The sequence below is a fragment of the Mixophyes fleayi genome, chromosome 1 (genome assembly GCF_038048845.1).
Source record: "Mixophyes fleayi isolate aMixFle1 chromosome 1, aMixFle1.hap1, whole genome shotgun sequence".
NCBI lineage: Eukaryota > Metazoa > Chordata > Amphibia > Anura > Limnodynastidae > Mixophyes > Mixophyes fleayi.
The window spans coordinates 264,753,973-264,774,506 of record NC_134402.1 but is presented as its reverse complement, the minus strand read 5'-3'; the positions used below and the strand labels follow the sequence as shown (position 1 = coordinate 264,774,506).

Here is a 20,534-nt window from a genome sequence, read left to right as displayed (position 1 = left end):
CAGGATGTAAACATTGTTATACTGGGATGGTAAACAAACTGTCCTGAGGCGGAGGACGTCAGAGCTACACTGCATAACCTGCCTACTGAAAGACATAACAAGGAAGGAAAGGAAGGCCTGCTGAAATCTGTGCATCCTAAATAACCCCATGTATATCATTTTGTGGCACATTTTATGTTTAGGAATGAACAAGACACCAAGGAATAGCTACTGAGCAGCATATCACACGCATGAATATTGCCAGCTAAAAGTAAACGGTAATACTGACATCAAACAGGCTCGCCCGCTGATTCTCACCTCAGACATTAACATGCGTGTGGCTGGAGTGCTTGGGGTATAGAGGATTTTGCCAACCAGTAACGGCTTCAGAGCTCTCCAGATCATCCTGTACAAAGGGCTGGAGTCCAGTGTCATCATCAGATCATTGCAATAAGGCGCTAAAGGCAGAGATAAAATATTACTACAATAGGCAAAATACAAGCTCACAATTACCACAAGCAGCCCACAGTGCCTATGTCCACAAGTAGCCCACAGTGCCTATGTCCACAAGTCAGCCCACAGTGCCTATGTCCACAAGTCAGCCCACAGTGCCTATGCGCACAAGCAGCCCACAGTGCCTATGCGCACAAGCAGCCCACAGTGCCTATGCGCACAAGCAGCCCACAGTGCCTATGCCCATAAGCAGCTCACAGTGCCTATGCCCATAAGCAGCTCACAGTGCCTATGCCCACAAGCAGCCCACAGTGCCTATGCCTACAAGTCAGCCCACAGTGCCTATGCCCATAAGCAGCTCACAGTGCCTATACCCACAAGCAGCCCACAGTGCCTATGCCCACAAGCAGCCCACAGTGCCTATGCCCACAAGCAGCCCACAGTGCCTATACCCGCAAGCAGCCCACAGTGCCTATGCCCGCAAGCAGCCCACAGTGCCTATGCCCGCAAGCAGCCAACAGTGCCTATGCCCATAAGCAGCCCACAGTGCCTATGCCCATAAGCAGCCCACAGTTCCTATGCCCACAAGCAGCCCACAGTTCCTATGCCCACAAGCAGCCCACAGTGCCTATGCCCATAAGCAGCCCACAGTGCCTATGCCCATAAGCAGCTCACAGTGCCTTTGCCCATAAGCAGCTCACAGTGCCTATGCTCACAAGCAGCCCACAGTTCCTATGCCCACAAGCAGCCCACAGTTCCTATGCCCACAGGCAGCCCACAGTGCCTATGCCCACAGGCAGCCCACAGTACCTATGCCCATAAGCAGCCCACAGTGCCTATGCCCATAAGCAGCTCACAGTGCCTATGCCCATAAGCAGCTCACAGTGCCTATGCTCACAAGCAGCCCACAGTTCCTATGCCCACAAGCAGCCCACAGTGCCTATGCCCACAGTTCCTATGCACACTGGCAGCCCACAGTGCCTATGCCCATAAGCAGCTCACAGTGCCTATGCTCACAAGCAGCCCACAGTTCCTATGCCCACAAGCAGCCCACAGTTCCTATGCCCACAAGTAGTCTACAGTGCCTTTGCCCACAAGCAGCCCACAGTTCCTATGCCCAAAAGTAGCCTACAGTGCCTATGCCCACAAGCAGCCTACAGTTCCTATGCCCACAAGTAGCCTACAGTGCCTATGTAAACAAGCAGCCCACAGTTCCTATGCCCACAAGCAGCCCACAGTGCCTATGCCCACAAGCAGCTCACAGTTCCTATGCCCACAAGCAGCCCACAGTGCCTATGCCCACAGTTCCTATGCCCACAGGCAGCCCACAGTGCCTATGCCCATAAGCAGCCCACAGTGCCTATGCCCATAATCAGCTCACAGTGCCTATGCTCACAAGCAGCCGACAGTGCCTATGCCCATAAGCAGCCCACAGTGCCTATGTCCACAAGCAGCCCACAGTTCCTATGCCCACAAGCAGCCCACAGTGCCTATGCCCACAAGCAGCCCACAGTTCCTATGCCCACAAGCAGCCCACAGTGCCTATGCCCACAAGCAGCTCACAGTTCCTATGCCCACAAGCAGCCCACAGTGCCTATGCCCACAGTTCCTATGCCCACAGTTCCTATGCCCACAAGCAGCCCACAGTTCCTATGCCCACAAGCAGCCCACAGTGCCTATGCCCACAAGCAGCCCACAGTGCCTATGCCCACAGTTCCTATGCCCACAGGCAGCCCACAGTTCCTATGCCCACAAGCAGCCCACAGTGCCTATGCTAATCTTATTAAATAAACACTGCTAACAAAAATTTACAAGCATTACATTATGCAATGAGAAATATATTAAAATATATCCATTGATAAATGTTTGAAAAAAGCAAATATTTACCTACACAATGAACACTTTCAATTTCTGCAGATGCTGACTACAGAGATGTTAGTATCAATTTGATGATGTGAGCAACAAATATATGAATACTTATTTCATTCCCAGTGTTTGTGTCATTAAAATATTGTGCATGCTCACTGTTATTTTTATTATTGTTATTATTTATTATTATTATGGGGCAGCACGGTGGCTAAGTGGCTAGCGTCCTCTTATACCTATGAATTGTTAACAGGTCTTAGCTAAATTATTCAAAAATAACACTTTCTTGATCAAGGTGTTTGGTGATCTTCTTAAAAACAATATTAAAGCAATAAAAGTATGCTGTACAACAGATTATATTTTACTTTCACTTTTAATTTGATATATATTGAAAATTTTTAGCCAGATGCTTTGGAAAATATTGTCAATATTCTCCTCATATTTGTTAAACAACATAAGAGCAATGAACCTACTTGTGGAATTGTCATAGACAGACGACTCTTCTTCAGTGCCATTGTCACCTCCTCCTCCTCCTCCAAACAGTGCCTTGTAGTTGTTATCTTCATACCAGTTGAGGGACTTGATCTTCAGTCCTCCTCCCTCAGGATGACCACACACAATGCGTGACACTGCTTGGTATAATGAGGTTGGTGAAGACGTGGAGTTCTCACTGGTCAGGAACATAACCTCCTGCCTCATGTCTGCCCAACTCTTCATAGTGATAAGCTGTACAGATAAAAGAGAGCTCACAGTCATTACACAAAGCTACAAGTTATCACCTGCCTATTCTGTAGGTGATCATCATCATTTATTTATATAGCGCAACTAAGTGTGGGAGGAAACCGGAGCACCCGGGGGAAACTCACGCAAACACAGGGAGAACATACAAACTCCACACAGATAAGTCCATGGTCGGGAATCGAACTCATGACCCCAGTGCTGTGAGGCAGAAGTGCTAACCACTAGGTCACTGTGATCTTACTTAGCCAGAACATAATGCAGCTAAAAATAAGTGAATCTGGAAGGCTAAGTGGGATCCAGTACTGTTTGGTATCCTCAAAAGGATGTCACAGTTATTGCTAGTTAGCTCATTCTAGAGAAAAATTATTACCAAAATAACTTTTTATAATAAACAATGATGAAATAGTTATCTTCCGTAGCAATGGCAAATAAAGTGGCCCATGTTATAAGTAGAAATTCCTTACACAGCATTAAAATAAAGCAAAGTGCCACATATTAAAATGGTTATATGATTTTGCTTTGTAACATCAAGAGGAGTACACCAATGAGATCTGATATTACAATAGAACAGGAGTATAAAATATGCTTCCAACAATTACTTAGGCTGTATTGTGCTTTAAAATAAATATTAATTAATATTCAGTAAGACGACAATAACTTGGGTATGGCCAAGACCGTAAACATCTAGAAGAGGAGTATGAATCTAGACAGACAAACAGAACATATTGTTCTGTACAATGGAAAGAGAAGACTGAAGTTTCCTCTGGAGCATGAGAATGTTAGTGACGCTCACACTGGGACAGCTGCCAACTTTATTTTACTAAAGACTAATTTAGCCACATCAGCAAGACATGAACTGCATGATTTTCCATCTTTTCTACTTCTCACCCCAGACCTGGAGGCCTCCTCGTACAAAGAGCAGCTGGAGCGAAATCCCATTAAACAAGATTATGCTGGCCTGAGGTCTATGGTGTTTATTGTAAATGCTGCTTCTTCCACATACAATCCATTGTTAATACAGCATCATATATAGAACAATATATTTATGAGGAGTTTGTCTATCCAGAAGTTGGGACAACCAAAATGTCCACTCTCATTTCTTCTGTCACTATCGCAGCTAATTTCACTCTTTGCACCATACATCCAACTTTGCAGTTGCCATTCATTTTGTGATTATTTCACATGACATACGTTTTTTTTCACCTATTTAAATGTATACAAATGTTGTGTTTTGTTTTGTAATTGAAATAAACAGACTCACAGGAACAATAGCCTGTGCGCTAGGAGTGAGACAGACGATTTATCATGTCAACGTTAATGTTTATCCTACTGTAGGCAGAAGGTATGCTGGGAATGATTAAATGGACTTTAAGAAATAAATGTTAGCTTGCATCTATTCCATTAGCAATAATTATTATGAAGGCACAGAAATGGTGAGGAATACACAACACTACACAAAATGCACACCATATATTGTTGATAATAAACTACTATTATGATTGAATTTTCTTTTCTGTTCTGCTTCAAACTAAAATCTAGTGAATTTTTAAAATATTTTTTTCTATTTCATAATGGTCGAAATATATCTCCTTCTCTAGAAAAGTGAACATATTTTAAGGTAGTCTAAAGATGTGTCTGATAATAACTGATTGCCAGCCAGCTATTAGTCAGAACTGAGTATGAGAGAGGAGGACTATGAAAGCCTGGACTAGTTTATTTTGAAATTATTATGACAGCTGTTGGCTGGAATTCAGTTCAGCAAAACAAGAAACAAAAATTAATAATGATTGGTAAATTAACTTATTTGGGCTGTGAATTAAAAAAAATAAGGGTGGCATTCCCCCTTTAAGAAATGTTTTTGAAGAGCAAATACTAGGGTGAATAAACAGCACATAATGTACAGCTAGCCATGATGCATAGTACGTATGTATTCTACATTTCAAATAATTGGTCAACCAGAGCTCAAAGCTAGTGCTTTGCGGTGAGGATAATGAGTGTTGCTACCGTCTCTGAATCTAACATACCCTGAAAACTCTTAAAAAGGAATGCCCTATAATTACCTCTTTGGCAAGTTGTCCCAGGCTGTGCAGCACATTTTCAGTAACCTCTCTCAACACAGGGAAAGATTGTGATGACATTTCTTTCTGTAATTATCAGAATCAAAAGAAGAAAACACTAGTTGCTTAAAATAGGCACTACCCACACTTTTGTTTATAAAAATCAACATGTATATAATACAAATTGTTCTTTTTTAAGAAAACATTTACAAAATAAAAACCACTAAGCCAATAATGAATCAGCTAATGGAGAAAGTCTGCTCTATTTTAAAATAATTTACCACAACGCATTTCGGCATAAAGCGTAAGGTTGTTTGATTGTTGACATCTGCCTCTCCATTTTGGATGATCTTTTAATTATTTACAATGCTATATTTAAAGATAGCAAAACATATACGACCCATGACTGCCAAGAATGTAGCAATTATGAAAATATTCACCACGAGAGGATATATGTTTAAGAACCTTATAACAACATCATTTATACATACAGTACAATGTGCAAACAGATCTTCATTGTGAAAGAATGTTTTTACATACTCTTCAAAATAGAGCAAATTTCAATGGATAAATCACTAAAACCTATAACTGTCCCTGGACAATAGGGAGAGTTGGTAACTATGCCAATGTTATAAAGGTCAGAACTGATCACGGGACCGCCACGATGGAGAAAATCATCACTTACTAGAATTGTGCTGTGTGACCAGTTTTCATAAGACGCGTACACTTATTTAATAGCCATTACATCAGTTCATGTTAATGAAGGGAGTACAATGGCATTCACTCATGTTATTGACTGAAACAGAGCACAGTGACTTAATAGATTCTTGGAACTCCCCACACTGACCTCTGGGTAATGTGTCAAAGAATGCTTCAGATCACAGTTCACACACAAGCCAAAGCACACACTGTGACTGGATGGAAGTACACAACCAAGAGTTTACAATGTTTACAAGTAAATGGATGGTTTTGTGGGCCCTGGAAAGGTTTTTGTCTGTGATGAATAGTCAGTTATGTCCAACATAGTGAGTGTCTGATATTCCTAACATTCTAACATCATTATGGGGACTATATATGTGAGAGTATAAACAAACAAGAAAATTACAAATTGTATGATAAATAAATCAACACAATCGTGACATGATATTCAGTAGCAGGGACAATTCTATACAGATAATGGGCCTGATTTATTAAGTTAAGTTATGCAAAAGTGAGTAAGGCAAAACCATGTTGCATTGGAGGGGGAGGTAAATTTAAAATTTGATGGCAGATTTACATTTGGGGTAGGGCATCTCCTAGATTAACTTTAAATTTCAGTGTAAAAATAAGCTATTAAGTATTTGTGTATTACATGAAAAAACAGCCAGTATTTTCCTTATGTGCAAAATAATAAACTCATTTGCACCCCTTGTATTGTAACATGGTTTTGTCCAGAAAACTTAAGTAAGCACTGATTAAAAAAAAGGGGGGGAAGGCACAGAGTAAAAAAGAAGGGGGGAAAGCAGCATGGAGGGGGCAGTGTGAGCATAAGGGGGCACAGTGTAGTGATGAAGGGGCACAGTATTGTGTGTGTGATGGCACAGGGGGCTTGTTGCAATGTAGTGTATGTGAGGTAGGTGGTGGCTAATTAATGGGCGCTATTTTGTTTGTAGGGTGATGGTGAGGCAATTTAATAGTAGGGACTATTAATTTAAGATGGGGTGGTTTGGGGGCTATTGAATCTTGGGGTGAGTTTAGGGAGAATGAGGTCTCTTTATTAAATGTGACTATGAATTATTTAATGGCAGTGATGATTGCGGGAAATAGGTATTGCTGGGGCTGTTTGCAGGAAGGGAATAGGTTTATTTATTAAATGGGAATACTATTATTTTAATGTTGGGGATGGAGGAAGGCCTAATTATTAATCGTGGGTGCTATTGATTTAACGCCGGGGCTGGCTGTAATTTTCTAAATGTAGCCATTTTTTTTTCCAAATAGGCCCTTCAACATTCCAGGATCCAGACAAGCCGCAACAAAAGAAAGCAGCAGCCACAGGTGGAGAAAGTGAGAAGAACAGGTAGGAGAGAGCAGCACAGTGTGTGAAATGTTGTGATTCTAGTAGGGACAATACCAATTTTTGGTGAGTGTTGTGCCCAATGTAAGGTGCAGGCCAAGACTGAAATGTTTGTGTACACACTGCATTCTTTCTATACTACACTGTGGTGCTAGATGTCCTGAAAATCAGGAGTGCTTGAACATATGTCACGCTCCAGCGAATTTAGAGTCTAGTGATTTTGATGTTAGCCACGCCCTAATGGCGCATTTGCCACACCCCCAAATGCATGGCCACACGCCCGAATTTTTTTGCGGCGCCATAAGGCGGCGCAAATTTTTTTTGCATGCTCGACTATAAGGGGGGCCCCATGAATTTGTTGTACCGGGGCCCTGAATTACTCTTGGTAGCCCTGATTGTAACAGATTCACAGGTGATAAAATTATGTCACTTGTGACCTGGAAAACCTGCACTGTTAGGGGGGTCCCTGAGGACTGGGTTTGGGAACCACTGATCTAGGATATTCATGGCCAAAATTGCCATTTTGAGGTTGATAATGGTATTTTTTTTTTCTCGTCGGTCTAAGGGTTTTGTTTTGACTTCCCCTGGACTAACTCAATTAGAAACTATGGAACATTTAACTTTGATGGACTTGTGTCTCTTTTCAATTATGATTTCATATTTAAATGCTATAACTTAAATCCTAGTTTCATTTATCTATTGACATACTTTAAGCTGAAACACTGAAAGCTGTGAATTATGATTAGCCGAGTATTTCTAAGAGATGAGCTCATGAGTGGCAAAGTATGAAGTGTAGGCAGGTATGATGGCAGTTAGGTAGCTTTGATTGTAGGTAGGTATGTTTTTGAATGTATTTTTATTTAGTCTCAGATGTATGCAGTGTTTTATAGGAAAATTACATGAACAAAGGAGTACAACATGATGCAACAAATGTACTTAAATAAAAGAATGTACAAAATTCATAAAAAAAAATTATGTTTACATAAAAACATAGAACACATGGGGAAATACATTCCTGTCCTGAAGAGTATTTCATTCAAGCATATGTGGCAATAATAAACATGTTTTAAAATGCATAACACAAACAAGCTATAGTAGATAGTATTTTTAGAGATTTTGATAAATATTTTAGTACTTTAGACATGTGGAAGTGGATGTTTCACATGATAAATCCTAGAAACATCCATTGTTATCCATCATAACAATTCCTAGAGTCCTCACTATATATCACTAGGACGATTTCCAGCACAGGTCTGTGGAAACAGCTTGTACACTGCAAGGAGCTGAATTATGTGGGAAACAATACAGTTACTAGGTCAGTGTGGGCTCTGGTGCACCAATAGACTACTGCCACCTCATCGAGCACAACCATACAGTTGTCACTAGGGGAAAACTGGGATCAGGCAGGACTTCAGATCTCCAATCAGGATTACACTGTTATAATAACAGGGAAGATACAAATTTAAAAAGATCCATGTTTCGTTCTGTTTAGTAACTTAACCCACCCTTTATATTTTACCTGGCAAATGAATAGGCAGGGCAATATTAACATAATAATTGCAATGCTATGAGATGTGCCAATAGATGATGAGTTGTTGGTATAATTCCATGCACGTAATACTTATACAGCTGAGCCTGTCTCTGAGGCTTATCTTACACTAACACCCTGCATGTCCAGTGATCCAGCATGAAATATGCATTTCTCTTATCAGACTGCTAAGCACTACTAAACTGTATGACCTTAGCAATAGTTCACAGCTCTACCCATATACAGTATCATCATACCATAACATCTGAACACTATCTCCCTCTGCTGTGTACAATTATCTAGAAGTACATGTGTACTGAGATGGAGATCCAGCCATTAGTAACATTTCCTTTAAGTTAATAAGAGATACTTGGAAAACCAGTCAATGCCACCTATTTTGTGAACAAAACACCCAATTAACATGCACAAAATGTTGTTTGTTAAACAGGATGCTGATGGCACATATAATTTGCATTAATGGAAAATGAATTTGATTGGTCTAGTGCAAGTAAGACTGAAGCATGTCACACAAAGGCTGGTCACACTATTGAATCACTTTCCAGTATTGCAAAATTAGCCATATAGTGCTCAGGCCAAGCGGTCAGTTCACACTGGGTGTCTGTAAATGGCAAACCATTCACTTTCATCAGATCATTCCCCTGGCATCATGCTTGCTGTGGGAGTTACACTCGCAGGCATACTGCTGCATGTGCTCAGCATGATTCAAGCTAATATTTCATTTGCTGCTATGAGTTATTTCAATGTGTGCTATGTACAAACTACCCAATATAAGGCCGGTCATTATAACTGGGATCTGATGCAAGCGCACAGAATGTCATTGTAAACTTGTGTGCATATGTTGTCATTCTGCTTACCGTGATGGGCTTAAGAAGGTCAATATTGGAACGAAACTGGTGCTCCAAAAGGTTGAGTTTGTCTTCTGGAAGAGCACATATGACTGACTGGCTGAACCTTGCAACTTCTTCATTGTGAATGGTCACATACTCTGCCAGCCTGGAACTGTTACACAGATCCTTTAAGCGAATTTGGAATCCAGAGACCAGGACCTGAATTAAAGAATACATGCAATGATTTACAAATATATTATTTGCACTTGCACTGCCCTAGACTATACATATATGTGTGTGTGTGTGTGTGTGTGTGTGTGTGTGTGTGTGTGTGTGTGTGTGTGTGTGTGTGTATATATATATATATATATATAGTCATCACCCTATCACCCTGATTACATAGGACTCAAATGACCAAGAGAGTATAATGCAAACAGTAAGATATGAGCATATTCCTTTGTGCATTTCCAGGGGATACAAAGCAGTAATACAATGCATATGGGAAAGTGGGAATGAGCATTATTATCATTTGTAAATAAACAAACACAAAACACAGTTAAATAATAAAATGAAATATGTGATGTCAATAGTCTGATGGCAAACATTATGGAAATCTGTCAACCCAGTGAGGGACATGTAGCTCAGTGGTTAAAGTTGCTGATATGTATATCAGTGACATTGGGAGACATACTGGGGACCCTGTGTCTGCTCATTGTGACCTTGGTGAAATTATTTTGTCTCCCTGAATTCCAGGCACTGTGTCTGACAAATGTTTCTGCACTTAGCATAAAGAAAGACTATGCATTTTGCTATGTAAAATCAACTTATAAGAACTGCATTACCTGTTCCAGCTTGAGATCAGCATTCAGTATCTCCTCTACTACAATGGAAGGCATGCTTATGTTTTGCTGAAGAAACGTTGTGAATTTCTCATTATCCATTAAGCAGTCTCCAAGTCTCATGCCTGTAAGAGATGTAAAGTAATGCATGAATGTGCTAACAACAGTTAGAAGATAAACTGTATGGTATATTGTAAAGAAGTGAAGACAAAGTATTAATTACTACAATGACTATACCTGCTCTATTTCTAGTTTGTCTAGTTCATGATTGTTATCATGTTTTTATATTAAGTTTAGTCCAATGGAAACACTGGTACAAATTGCTGTACAAGCCCATACACAGTATTTTCCCAATGTACATTAAAGCCAGCCATATATGGGCGTCCCTATTGCTCAGCATGACCTCCTAGCAGTAGGAACACTTCTTTGGGGCCTGTTAAAAACAGCACACACAGACCTACAATGATCATCTTCCATCACATTTACTGATGATTTTTTTCATGTGGATTACTTTCACACTGCAATATCAGGAAATTGACCAAAACTGGCTGTGATAGTCCAGTGTGTATGTAGTATTATTATTATTATTATTATTATTATAATTATTACTATTATTACAGTAGGAAAAACAGTACATACATAAAACACGGACATATAAGGTACACAAAATAAATGCAAACATGAAAACAAAGGGTATGGAGGGCCCTGCTCATTAGAGATCTTACATTCTAAGTGGAAGAGGGTTCAGGTGAAACAAGCGGAGCGAGTGTGGCTCAGAGTGGAGATTGGGATAGTTGTGAGGGTGCCTTAGTGTGAATACTTTTATTCAGGATAAGGTCACCTCTATAAAAGAGATGGGCTTTCAAAGAGCATCTAAAGATTTGAAGGCCGTGGGAAAGTCTGATTGAGTGTGGTAGGGAATTCCATAAGTGGGGAGCAGCACAGGAGAAGTCTTGTAGACGGGAGTAAGAGGTGGTTACCAGAGACCAGACAAAGCGCAGGTCAGAGGTAGATCTAAGAGGGTGGGAGGGAGAGTATTTTGATATGAGATTTGAGATGTATGCAGTGGTAGTGTTGTTGAGGGCTTAGTAGCCATTATAAATCTACAACTGCAATATGACTTGCCTGTACATGATGAGTTGCATATATAAGTAATGTGACTTATCTGTATCTGATGTGGTGCATATGTTAATGATGTCCTTAATCTCATTATAAAAAGTAAACAATATTCATATTCTGGAGCCAAATCATATTAATAGTACACATGTAGCTACAAACCAATTCACTAGTTAAAAAAACTATACAATAATATTAAAAGTGAATACAGCAGATTCAGCATTAAATTAGCAATACCATAAATACATTAAAATGGCATAATCGCTAAATGTTTTTAAGTGGAATGTCTGCCCAAAAGAATAACAGTACATATAAGTAAAAAGGTAGCCCGTCAGTATTTTCAATATACTAACGGCCAGCCTTCTACTTATATATACTGAGTATATTATAAATGATATTGATTTGCAAAAAAACAACAACGTAAGTCAAGGTACACAGTAAATTTCTTCGATCCACCATTAGGTATCATGCCTTTTTGGAATTTACCAATATGGATAACATAAGATCCTGTGGTTTTCCTTTAAAATAGTAGAGTCAGCATGTAATCAAGTCAGAGAGTCCATTGATCATTTAGCGCGTATATGTTTACTGTGAACAGCAGTTGGGCAAGCACTTATCCTGACTCTGCAGATCTGTCACATAAGGAGTCATGGATATCTCTAAGTAGATGCCAGGACACAAATAACACTAGAAGCGTGTCACATAGTAAATAATAGTCTGGCACAAACAGTAGACCACAGAACACTTTTTTTAACGCCAATGAGTTCCTGTATACAGCAAGCCTGTGAACACATTATTTAAAGACATGTAGCCTTGCGAGTATGAAATGAAGAAGGTAAAATACATCCTCCTCTAATGGGACATCTTTCTAACTATTAATCCCACGTCACAGTAGCCGAAAAAGACTTTATAGAGCCACAGTACAGTAACATTAGTCCATCCTTGCATCCTGTAAGATGACAGGACATGTAGGATCAGTGAGGGAAGAAGACGACTATGGGCCTGAGTCATTAAGGAGAGCAAAGCATAAAAAAAGGAGTAACATTTGCACCTGGGCAAAACCATGTTGCATTGGAGGGGAGGTAAATTTAAAATGTAGGGACAGATTTATAGTTGGGGTAGGGCATGTCCTAGATCAACTTTACATTTTAGTTTAGTAATAAAGCTATCAAGTATTTGTGTGGTAGATGAAAAAACAGCGAGTATTTAACTTATTCGCAAAATAATAAACTAATTTGCACCCCTTGCATTGTAACATGGTTTGTCCCAGAGAACATTTACTCCTTTTTTGCCTTAATGACTCAGGCCCTATATGGGCATAAACCACAGTTTTGTCATGTTGTACAAAAATTGTATATTAGAAGTTCCTTGAAATATTAACATTCAGTCTGACCCAGTATAATTTCTTCTGCGGTAAAATGCTCTCGATTTCCTTTCATGCCTACACTTATGTATCTATTTCCAGATTCCTATAAGCAATTTACATGGCATTGATAAGACAAAATTCTAAAACTATATGACATGCCTGTCAGATTTTTTTTATGTCATGTCTATGACTATATCTGTCACAAATCCTGTTTGCACTTTTCCTAAGTAGCAGAGCTGACATGTATGACCTGGTTTTACCCTTGTATGCAAGTAAGTTGTTAAAGAGTTTGTATGACACACGCAAGGCTGATAAGATAACATTTTTGTTAACATTAATTGTGAATGTTAAAAATATGTTATTTCATAATGATAACAATAAAAAGAATACGTGTAAGAAATTGCATGCTTTAGGTATAGCTTTTAAGAACTTTTTTAAATCTAAAAAGGTATTAAATCCACTCTTGGCCATTAGTATGTGTACTATGTACTTGACCTAAATAACATACCAGAAAAATAAGAAGTTTGTATACTAAGTTTCTTACTTAGTTGGTTATTTATGCAAAATCTGTACATTTATTACATGTGTGACAGAGGAACAAAATGAATTTACAGTTCCTGGCAAACAGACAGCTTGGGGAAGTATCAGGTCTGGTGTATGTATTTCAAAATACCACAGGAATATTATTTTCTGCCTGCATGAGACCTCTGGGTTCCTTAGCGTTTTTCCTACAGCTTTTTTTTATTGTGAGAATGGACTGAGTGGATATGAACATAGTCGGTTACACAAGGCTAAATGTTTTTCATGCTGAGACAGAACATTTGTGTACTCTTTTTTTCAGTTACTTGTAGTAACAAAAGACACAACTAGCCATGAATACTTACAGTTATTATAGATTACCACATTAAATTATCAGATGTGAGATTTTATATTTGTATATATTTTCAGGTGTAATGTGGCCTTAAGTGTTCCCAGTTTTACCCCAACCACATCACATGGCAGAATGAATTGACCATTGTCAGCTGAGGGAGCAGGACATACGGAGCATTCTCAACAGTACAGACAAAAGTCCTGGCTATTGGGGTGGCGGGCCAGTCCTCCAGAATCAAGACTGTGCTGTCTAAATCTGAACTGTTGGGAAATATGCAAATATGCAAACTAACCTACTTACTAACATGGATTTTACCAAAGAACTTTGTGTCCCTAAAATAATCTCACCATGTGTTTAACTTAAGTATATAATACGTATTGTATGTGTACCTGAGGAATACAATATAGTTACCAGTACTTTAAAAGGACTTTGGAGGTGTAGCAAAGTACACCTGTAAACTGTAATCCAATTTGAGCAACAATGAGTGGTCGTACAAATAGTAGAAAGCATCCATGGTTTCTTCATACTCAGTGGTGGAAGTGGGGGTGAATACGGTGGTATGCCATACTGCCACTCCTCCTACTGCCTTCAATGTACAACTATCACATTCCATTCACTTACATTTTTCATACCACTTCAAAATTGCCACTTCAATCAATGGAGATATTTAAGTGCACTATTTAACAGATATTAGGAATGACCAAAAACACTAGAATTTATGTAAGAGAACCTAACAGAATCCACAAGCATATGAAATATAAAACATATTTTTCTAAAAGGCTTGCAATCAACTCTATGGAAACTGTTTGCAGCACCTGTCTAGAGTATATATTTCAGAATAAAACAATCATAGTCAGAGGCTGAACTAGCGAGCTGTTTCCCCCCGGTACAGGGAAGTGGGGAGGAGGGAACTGGGGCCCACAGCTCGCTAGTTCCCCATGCAGAGGGCCCCATTATCTCCATGGGCCCCGGTGCACCGCCACTGTTCATACTACTACTACCAGTGCAAATAGTAGACCAACTAATTCAGTTTTCAAATTCAAATTTCTGAGCAGACGGACATGCCTGCAATGAAGTGGATTATGGGCATGTTTATATCATATACCCATTATTGCATATAACCTCGTTAAGTGCACAAAAAAACGAAACGTTTGTCAGTCTACAAAGGAGAATATAACTCCACCTTAGTCTGAACATCTGGTAACAAGAATTCAGAATAACGTGTAATAAAATCAATGTTGTGATTATCAGAGGCATTTGCTCCAAGTGTCACTAAAATACACAGTAAAAAATAAAATAACTTTAAGTGATAGCTTTGCTATTGACTTCAGTCTACAGCGGCTAGTAGTTTAGGGTGGGGAATATCAATGCTTTGAAGCTGTTGTTGGGAGGTAAACCAAACTCAGTGCCACTTATGTGTTCTTGTGAGCACCCAAATGTTAAGCAGAAAGCAGAGATAAACCACAAATTCACAAAAAAGTCAAAGTGTGTGGTATAATTGTGTTACATTTAAATCACTGCTCCCTTTGATGCTACTTTTCTTCTCGGACTTATTTATTTTTAGTGCAGTGCAAAAGAATCCATTTTATATTTAATCAGCTTAGCCTACCACAAGAATTTTAACACAGTAAAACGTAATCGCGCACAGTACAAAGTAGTAGCTTCATTCAACTGTGTCATTTGTTCCAGAAACATACACCAAGTAACAAATGTCAGTCAAATCGTATGCAACTTTATTTGTGAAGGAAACACTCAGCTCCCAGGCTACATACAAGAACATGTGAAAGAACTGTCTGTCAGTGATATCAGAGAAGATTACATTTATATACCACAGAGGAATATATGGAGCTTATTAATGATAATAATAATAATAATAATTAATAATAATAAAATCAATACTGTAAATACTGATACACAATAAATACCGTTATTACTAATTTATCAGCATTCCCTGACCTTATGATATAAGTCAGAGGACACATTTTTGCTCTGTGTGCAATATTTTTTATCTTGTGTTTGCCATCTGTCCCAGACGTTCTACAGGAAAAGATTCCCATTTATCTGATTTATCTATCCGAGATTTTTGAACCTTGTAAAAATTGCTTCATAAGTTAAAAGTTTGGCAATCAGCGACTCTCATTTATGGGGCTGATAACAGGCCCCTGGATTTCCATGGAATGTGTTAACTGCATGCTATCTCCATGACAGGGTAGATCCAATACAAGCATAAAGAATGAACTGGCTGCACATAGTACTGAGGATTTTGCACGGAGATTTGATTTGAGCCACTGCTACCTGAGAGATCATATTGCAGATGACAACCAATCAAAAGTCTGGAAAACAGATGTTTCACGTGGATAAAAACAAGCTTTACTCTGAATTCAGAATAGATGGTTTTATTCACACTAAAAAGCTGTTGGGTATTTGAGATTTTTTATTTGTTGTCACTTTCTGTACCTGTAGGGTAAAACCACCTTATCTTCAGTAAAGGATTACATTCTATGGAATGGCTTAGTGGTCTATTTATTTTGCTAATTTTTGCTTAAAATCTTTTTTTTAAGAAACCCTTTTTTAAAGTATCTGATTGATTTATAACTAGTTATCCTAAGCAATCGTAGTCCTCATAGATTTCTATGGGGACTGCTATTTTTCGAGATTTAACAAGTTCTCAGAATCAAAGATTTTCAAAACTTGTGCCCGATGTCTAATATGAAGCCTATGGGGAGAGCATTGCGGTCACTATCACAAAGGCGGCCACTTTGCAAAAATAGACCATTGAGGACATAGGTAAACCGTAGTGTTTGCCGGGACAGCCGTTAATAGTGACTACTGTTCCGGCAAAAAACTCTTAATAAATGGTGTTGATCTTTCATTCCTTATCATTGCGATGATCGCCCAAAGAACAAAACGGTTATTGTTAAATACACCTCTTAGTACTAAAGAATAGCTATAGATATATATCTTTTGTTAAGCAAATGCAAAAAAGTGGGGATGTGCAGATTTTGCCTTATGGCAGTAAGCAGTGCTACAGGCAACCAGTAGAGTAACATTTATAATATGCACCAACTGGTTGAAGTGACAGGCATACAATACAAAAGTCAAGACTTCAAAAAAGCTAGATCAGCTCTAGATAAAGAGCATACATGCTGTAACGCATTCTGTAGACATCTCACCAATCCTCCTACACATGTACACAAAGGTGTCTTTCATTAAAGCAGCAATCCTACATAAAATATTTTCTTTCTCCAAATAGAAAATTAAGTACATTTTAAGCATGCATGTGATAGAGATTTTTCATCAAAATCTCACTGGAGGGCAGGCAAGTATGGCGGCCACAGGCTCACATATCTAAGCATGTCATGCAATAGCAGAGGGAGGAGACGGAGGGGGAAGATATTACATATAAAATCGTATATATAATTTATTTATTTATTTTTTTTGCAACCTTACAATTCCAATACAATATGGAAGAAAAGTGGAATTGTGTCAAAAAATACGCTTAAGCAATTTTAACAAAATTGTGTGCTTTAAGTTATTTTTATGCAGTAAATAAAAGGTAATTGTCAGACGGCGTCACCGTGCCTCCCCGCTGGCCGGGGATGGACTTCTTCCTCTCTCAGAGCGCCCCGCTGCTAGGCAACGGAGACGCTCCTTCCGGGGGTTGTCGAGCGCATGCGCACCCACTGCCATGGCAACGGGACACTCTGCGCAACTTCCTGCCGTCTGACCGCCGCCCTCTGTCCACCAATGAACTTCCTCTTCTCCCTATATAAAGATGGCTCTGACACCATTATGGTGCCAGAGAAACTAGTTATCTAGCCTCCAGCGTTTTCATGTTATTGAGCATCCAGTCTGATTCCATGTGTACCGACCCGGCTTCCATTGACCTTGTTTTGGGGATTTTGTCTTGTACCACACTCTCTGGATTGACCCTTGGCTTGCTGACTACTCTTTGGTTCCTGATTCTGTACTTTGTTTGCCCGCACGTTGCCTGACCACAGCCTGTACGACCACGATTCTTTTTGCCTCCTCGCGGATAGCTTCCTGGGAGGGCTGTGACCTGCACGTCGCTTGCCGCAAAATCCAAACTTCCTTGCGGGGGTCCCTGGTGAAGACCGGCGGCGTGTTAGACTCCGCTCCTCCTAGTGTTGCAGTACGAATATCCAGCAGGTAGCTGTATTCTCACATCGTGACAGTAATTTTCTAGGTCCTTTGGTTTAGATGCTTCCCGTATTTCTGAGCCTGAATAGGAAGATTTGTGTGCAAATCAAGGTCAGAGAGGAGAAGAGAGAGGTGCTTATCTGGAACAACACAGACAATCCCTGAAACCTTGGTGGATTCATTACAGGTCTGGAAACGGCTTATAGCAAGTGAGCGTAACAGTAGGGGCACATTATTGTCTCCCCCCCACATTCCTCTATAATACTACTGTAATTGAGAAAGAATTTCTGCATTTGGACATTTTTTATATAAATCAGAGAGCTTATTTATCATTGGTTAAAGTTGTTCATATTTATTTCTTTACTGACATTAGTGTGCACATTACTTAAGCGCCGTAGGTAAATTCCTAACCTCTTCTTACAGCCTGCCACAATGATTTATGCTAAAAAAAACACATTTTTTTTTTCATAGTATTTTGTGGCTTTAACAGCCACAGTTATAGTCCTCTCACTTTATACTATCACCTTAAAACACAGAACTACTTTATGGCAAGAGTTGCCCACTCAAGTGTGGTTATTGTTAGCCATGATTAATTGTGATTTCAGATATATTTGTGAATAGTAAGTGTAACTTTTTACGACATCTTCTTGAAATGGAATGTTGGGGCCCCAGTTCATTTTCTGCCCTGGGGAAACACTTGTCTAACTATTTCATGGTGAGGATTACCGGAGGGCCAGGAATCCATCTTAGTTTCAGACTCAGTTCTCTTTAACAGTATGGTCTATAACTTTGGCAGTTTCCTAGAAATAGCATTACCCGAGGAGATGATGTGTCTGGCCCTATCTTATATTTGACACCAGAGTACAGTTATGGTATATCACATAACTATAGAATTGTATTCAGCAACATCCCCATTACCATCCTGCAGGAATGTGACGAGCAGCTGCATCTATATGTCATACTTGCCTACTTTTAGAGGCATCTGTTCGGGAGGGGGTCCGCCGAGGGGCGTGGCCACGCTCTGGCCCTGTTCGGCTCCGCCCACTGTCAATCAATTTAGTCATTTTAGCCAATCGAAGCAGGGGGCGGGGCCACAATGACACATTTAGCCCTGCCCCCCGCCATCTTCAACAGCGAGGACACCTGGATCCGGGATTTTTGCCTGCTCTCTCGGGAGTCCGGGAGAACTCACAAAAATTCGGGAGTCTCCCGGACATTCCGGGAGAGTCGGCAACTATGCTATATGTACATACCTTTCTAAACCGAATAGTTTCATGACACACTGTCACATATTTCAATCATATTTACCATCCGTGATTCAGCATTTCTGATGGGAGATTCTGGGATGATTAAACTAAAACACATAATTTATGTAATCATGGATGCAAACCTAGATATAAGGGAGTTGATGCAGAGTGGGTACAATGCCAGATTTCGTAGCAGATCTTGTGTGCAATTGAAGTGAAGCCATATTATTTACAATGGTCAAGGATGGCTGCCAGCACCAGTGTGCAGCTTGTCATTGGCTGTTGCAAATGTACCACTCACACTGGTTGGTGCTTTCTTCGTTGCGAAGGGATAGCCTATATTATGCCTTATGCCTATTTTCTGTACATGAGTCAAAGCGTTGTTTTTGCAGTATTAGAAAGGTTTTTGGAGTTTTTCTTGCTGTCTAACAGTAAAGTGTGTTTTGGTGTAAACCGGGCACATATGCCACTAGTACCGACCTGCATCTGGTGATGCCTCCGACTCAGCATATGTGCGTAAATATGCTATTTTTATGTGTGGAATTTTGTTCCCCAGAAATTAGGCCCGATATGCGCCCAAATCTGCATCAAGCCCAAAATGCTTATATGAAACCCAGGAAGATTTTTAGGAGCAAAAACTGTCAAACTCAGTGATCACTAGGCATATCTTTTAATCTTGTAGATGAAAGCAGTTCTATTGCACACAAATTTTCTGAAAATAGGCATTCATTATCTCCTTGAAATGCAGATACAGATTTACAAAATGCTAATGAACATAAGGGGCTGATTTTTATTGAATTACTTACATATTTATTCATTTTTGGCTCTTAAAGGACAAATAACCAAAATCTGGATTGGCCATCAATATAGAAAGCCCAAGAAAACCCATATATAGATATATATATATATATATATATATATATATATATATATGCGCTAGAATGCGTACATAGCTGCATTCCCCAGTATCTTTACACTCTAATCCATAATCCGCTTAGCTGTCCATTGTTGGAGCAAATGTGCAAAGATGGACCCGTGACATCACAAGGGCAGAGGGGTCACTTGTCATCTTTGCCTGTTAATTAATCATATTGTGTAGTCTTCCAATACAAATTGCAAGGAAGAAAAATTGTAAAGAACTAAAACAAGATTCAAAAGCAAATCGATGCTTTACAGAGAATCTGGTAAATAATGTAAACAGAACATAACAAGTAAGTGAAAAGCACAAATTATGATTTTCTTTTCAGCAGTTTTGCTTGTTTTAGTGCTTTTCCCTTTGCTCTAAAGACACATGATTTCACAACACATTACACAAAGCAGAACAGAAACGTATCTCTTCCTATACAGAATGTCAGGTGATGAATGTCTTTAACGTAGCTGTCAGCAAGTTTTGGCCACAGCTGAATAGT

General features: G+C 39.5%; 1 protein-coding gene across 2 annotated transcripts in view; it reads right to left on the bottom strand.

Annotated features, from left to right (window-relative positions):
• The window catches only part of ABCA1 (ATP binding cassette subfamily A member 1), a 106,103-nt gene that overhangs the window by 44,029 nt on the left and 41,540 nt on the right, over positions 1 to 20,534 (bottom strand). For both annotated transcript variants that reach the window (XM_075210475.1, XM_075210484.1), the window contains exons 6-10: positions 10,368 to 10,489; positions 9,553 to 9,744; positions 5,100 to 5,183; positions 2,772 to 3,024; positions 298 to 437 (exon numbers count right to left, since the gene is read on the bottom strand). In XM_075210475.1, coding sequence (XP_075066576.1) covers positions 298 to 437; positions 2,772 to 3,024; positions 5,100 to 5,183; positions 9,553 to 9,744; positions 10,368 to 10,489 — 791 coding nt within the window. The remainder of the gene's footprint in view (positions 1 to 297; positions 438 to 2,771; positions 3,025 to 5,099; positions 5,184 to 9,552; positions 9,745 to 10,367; positions 10,490 to 20,534) is intronic.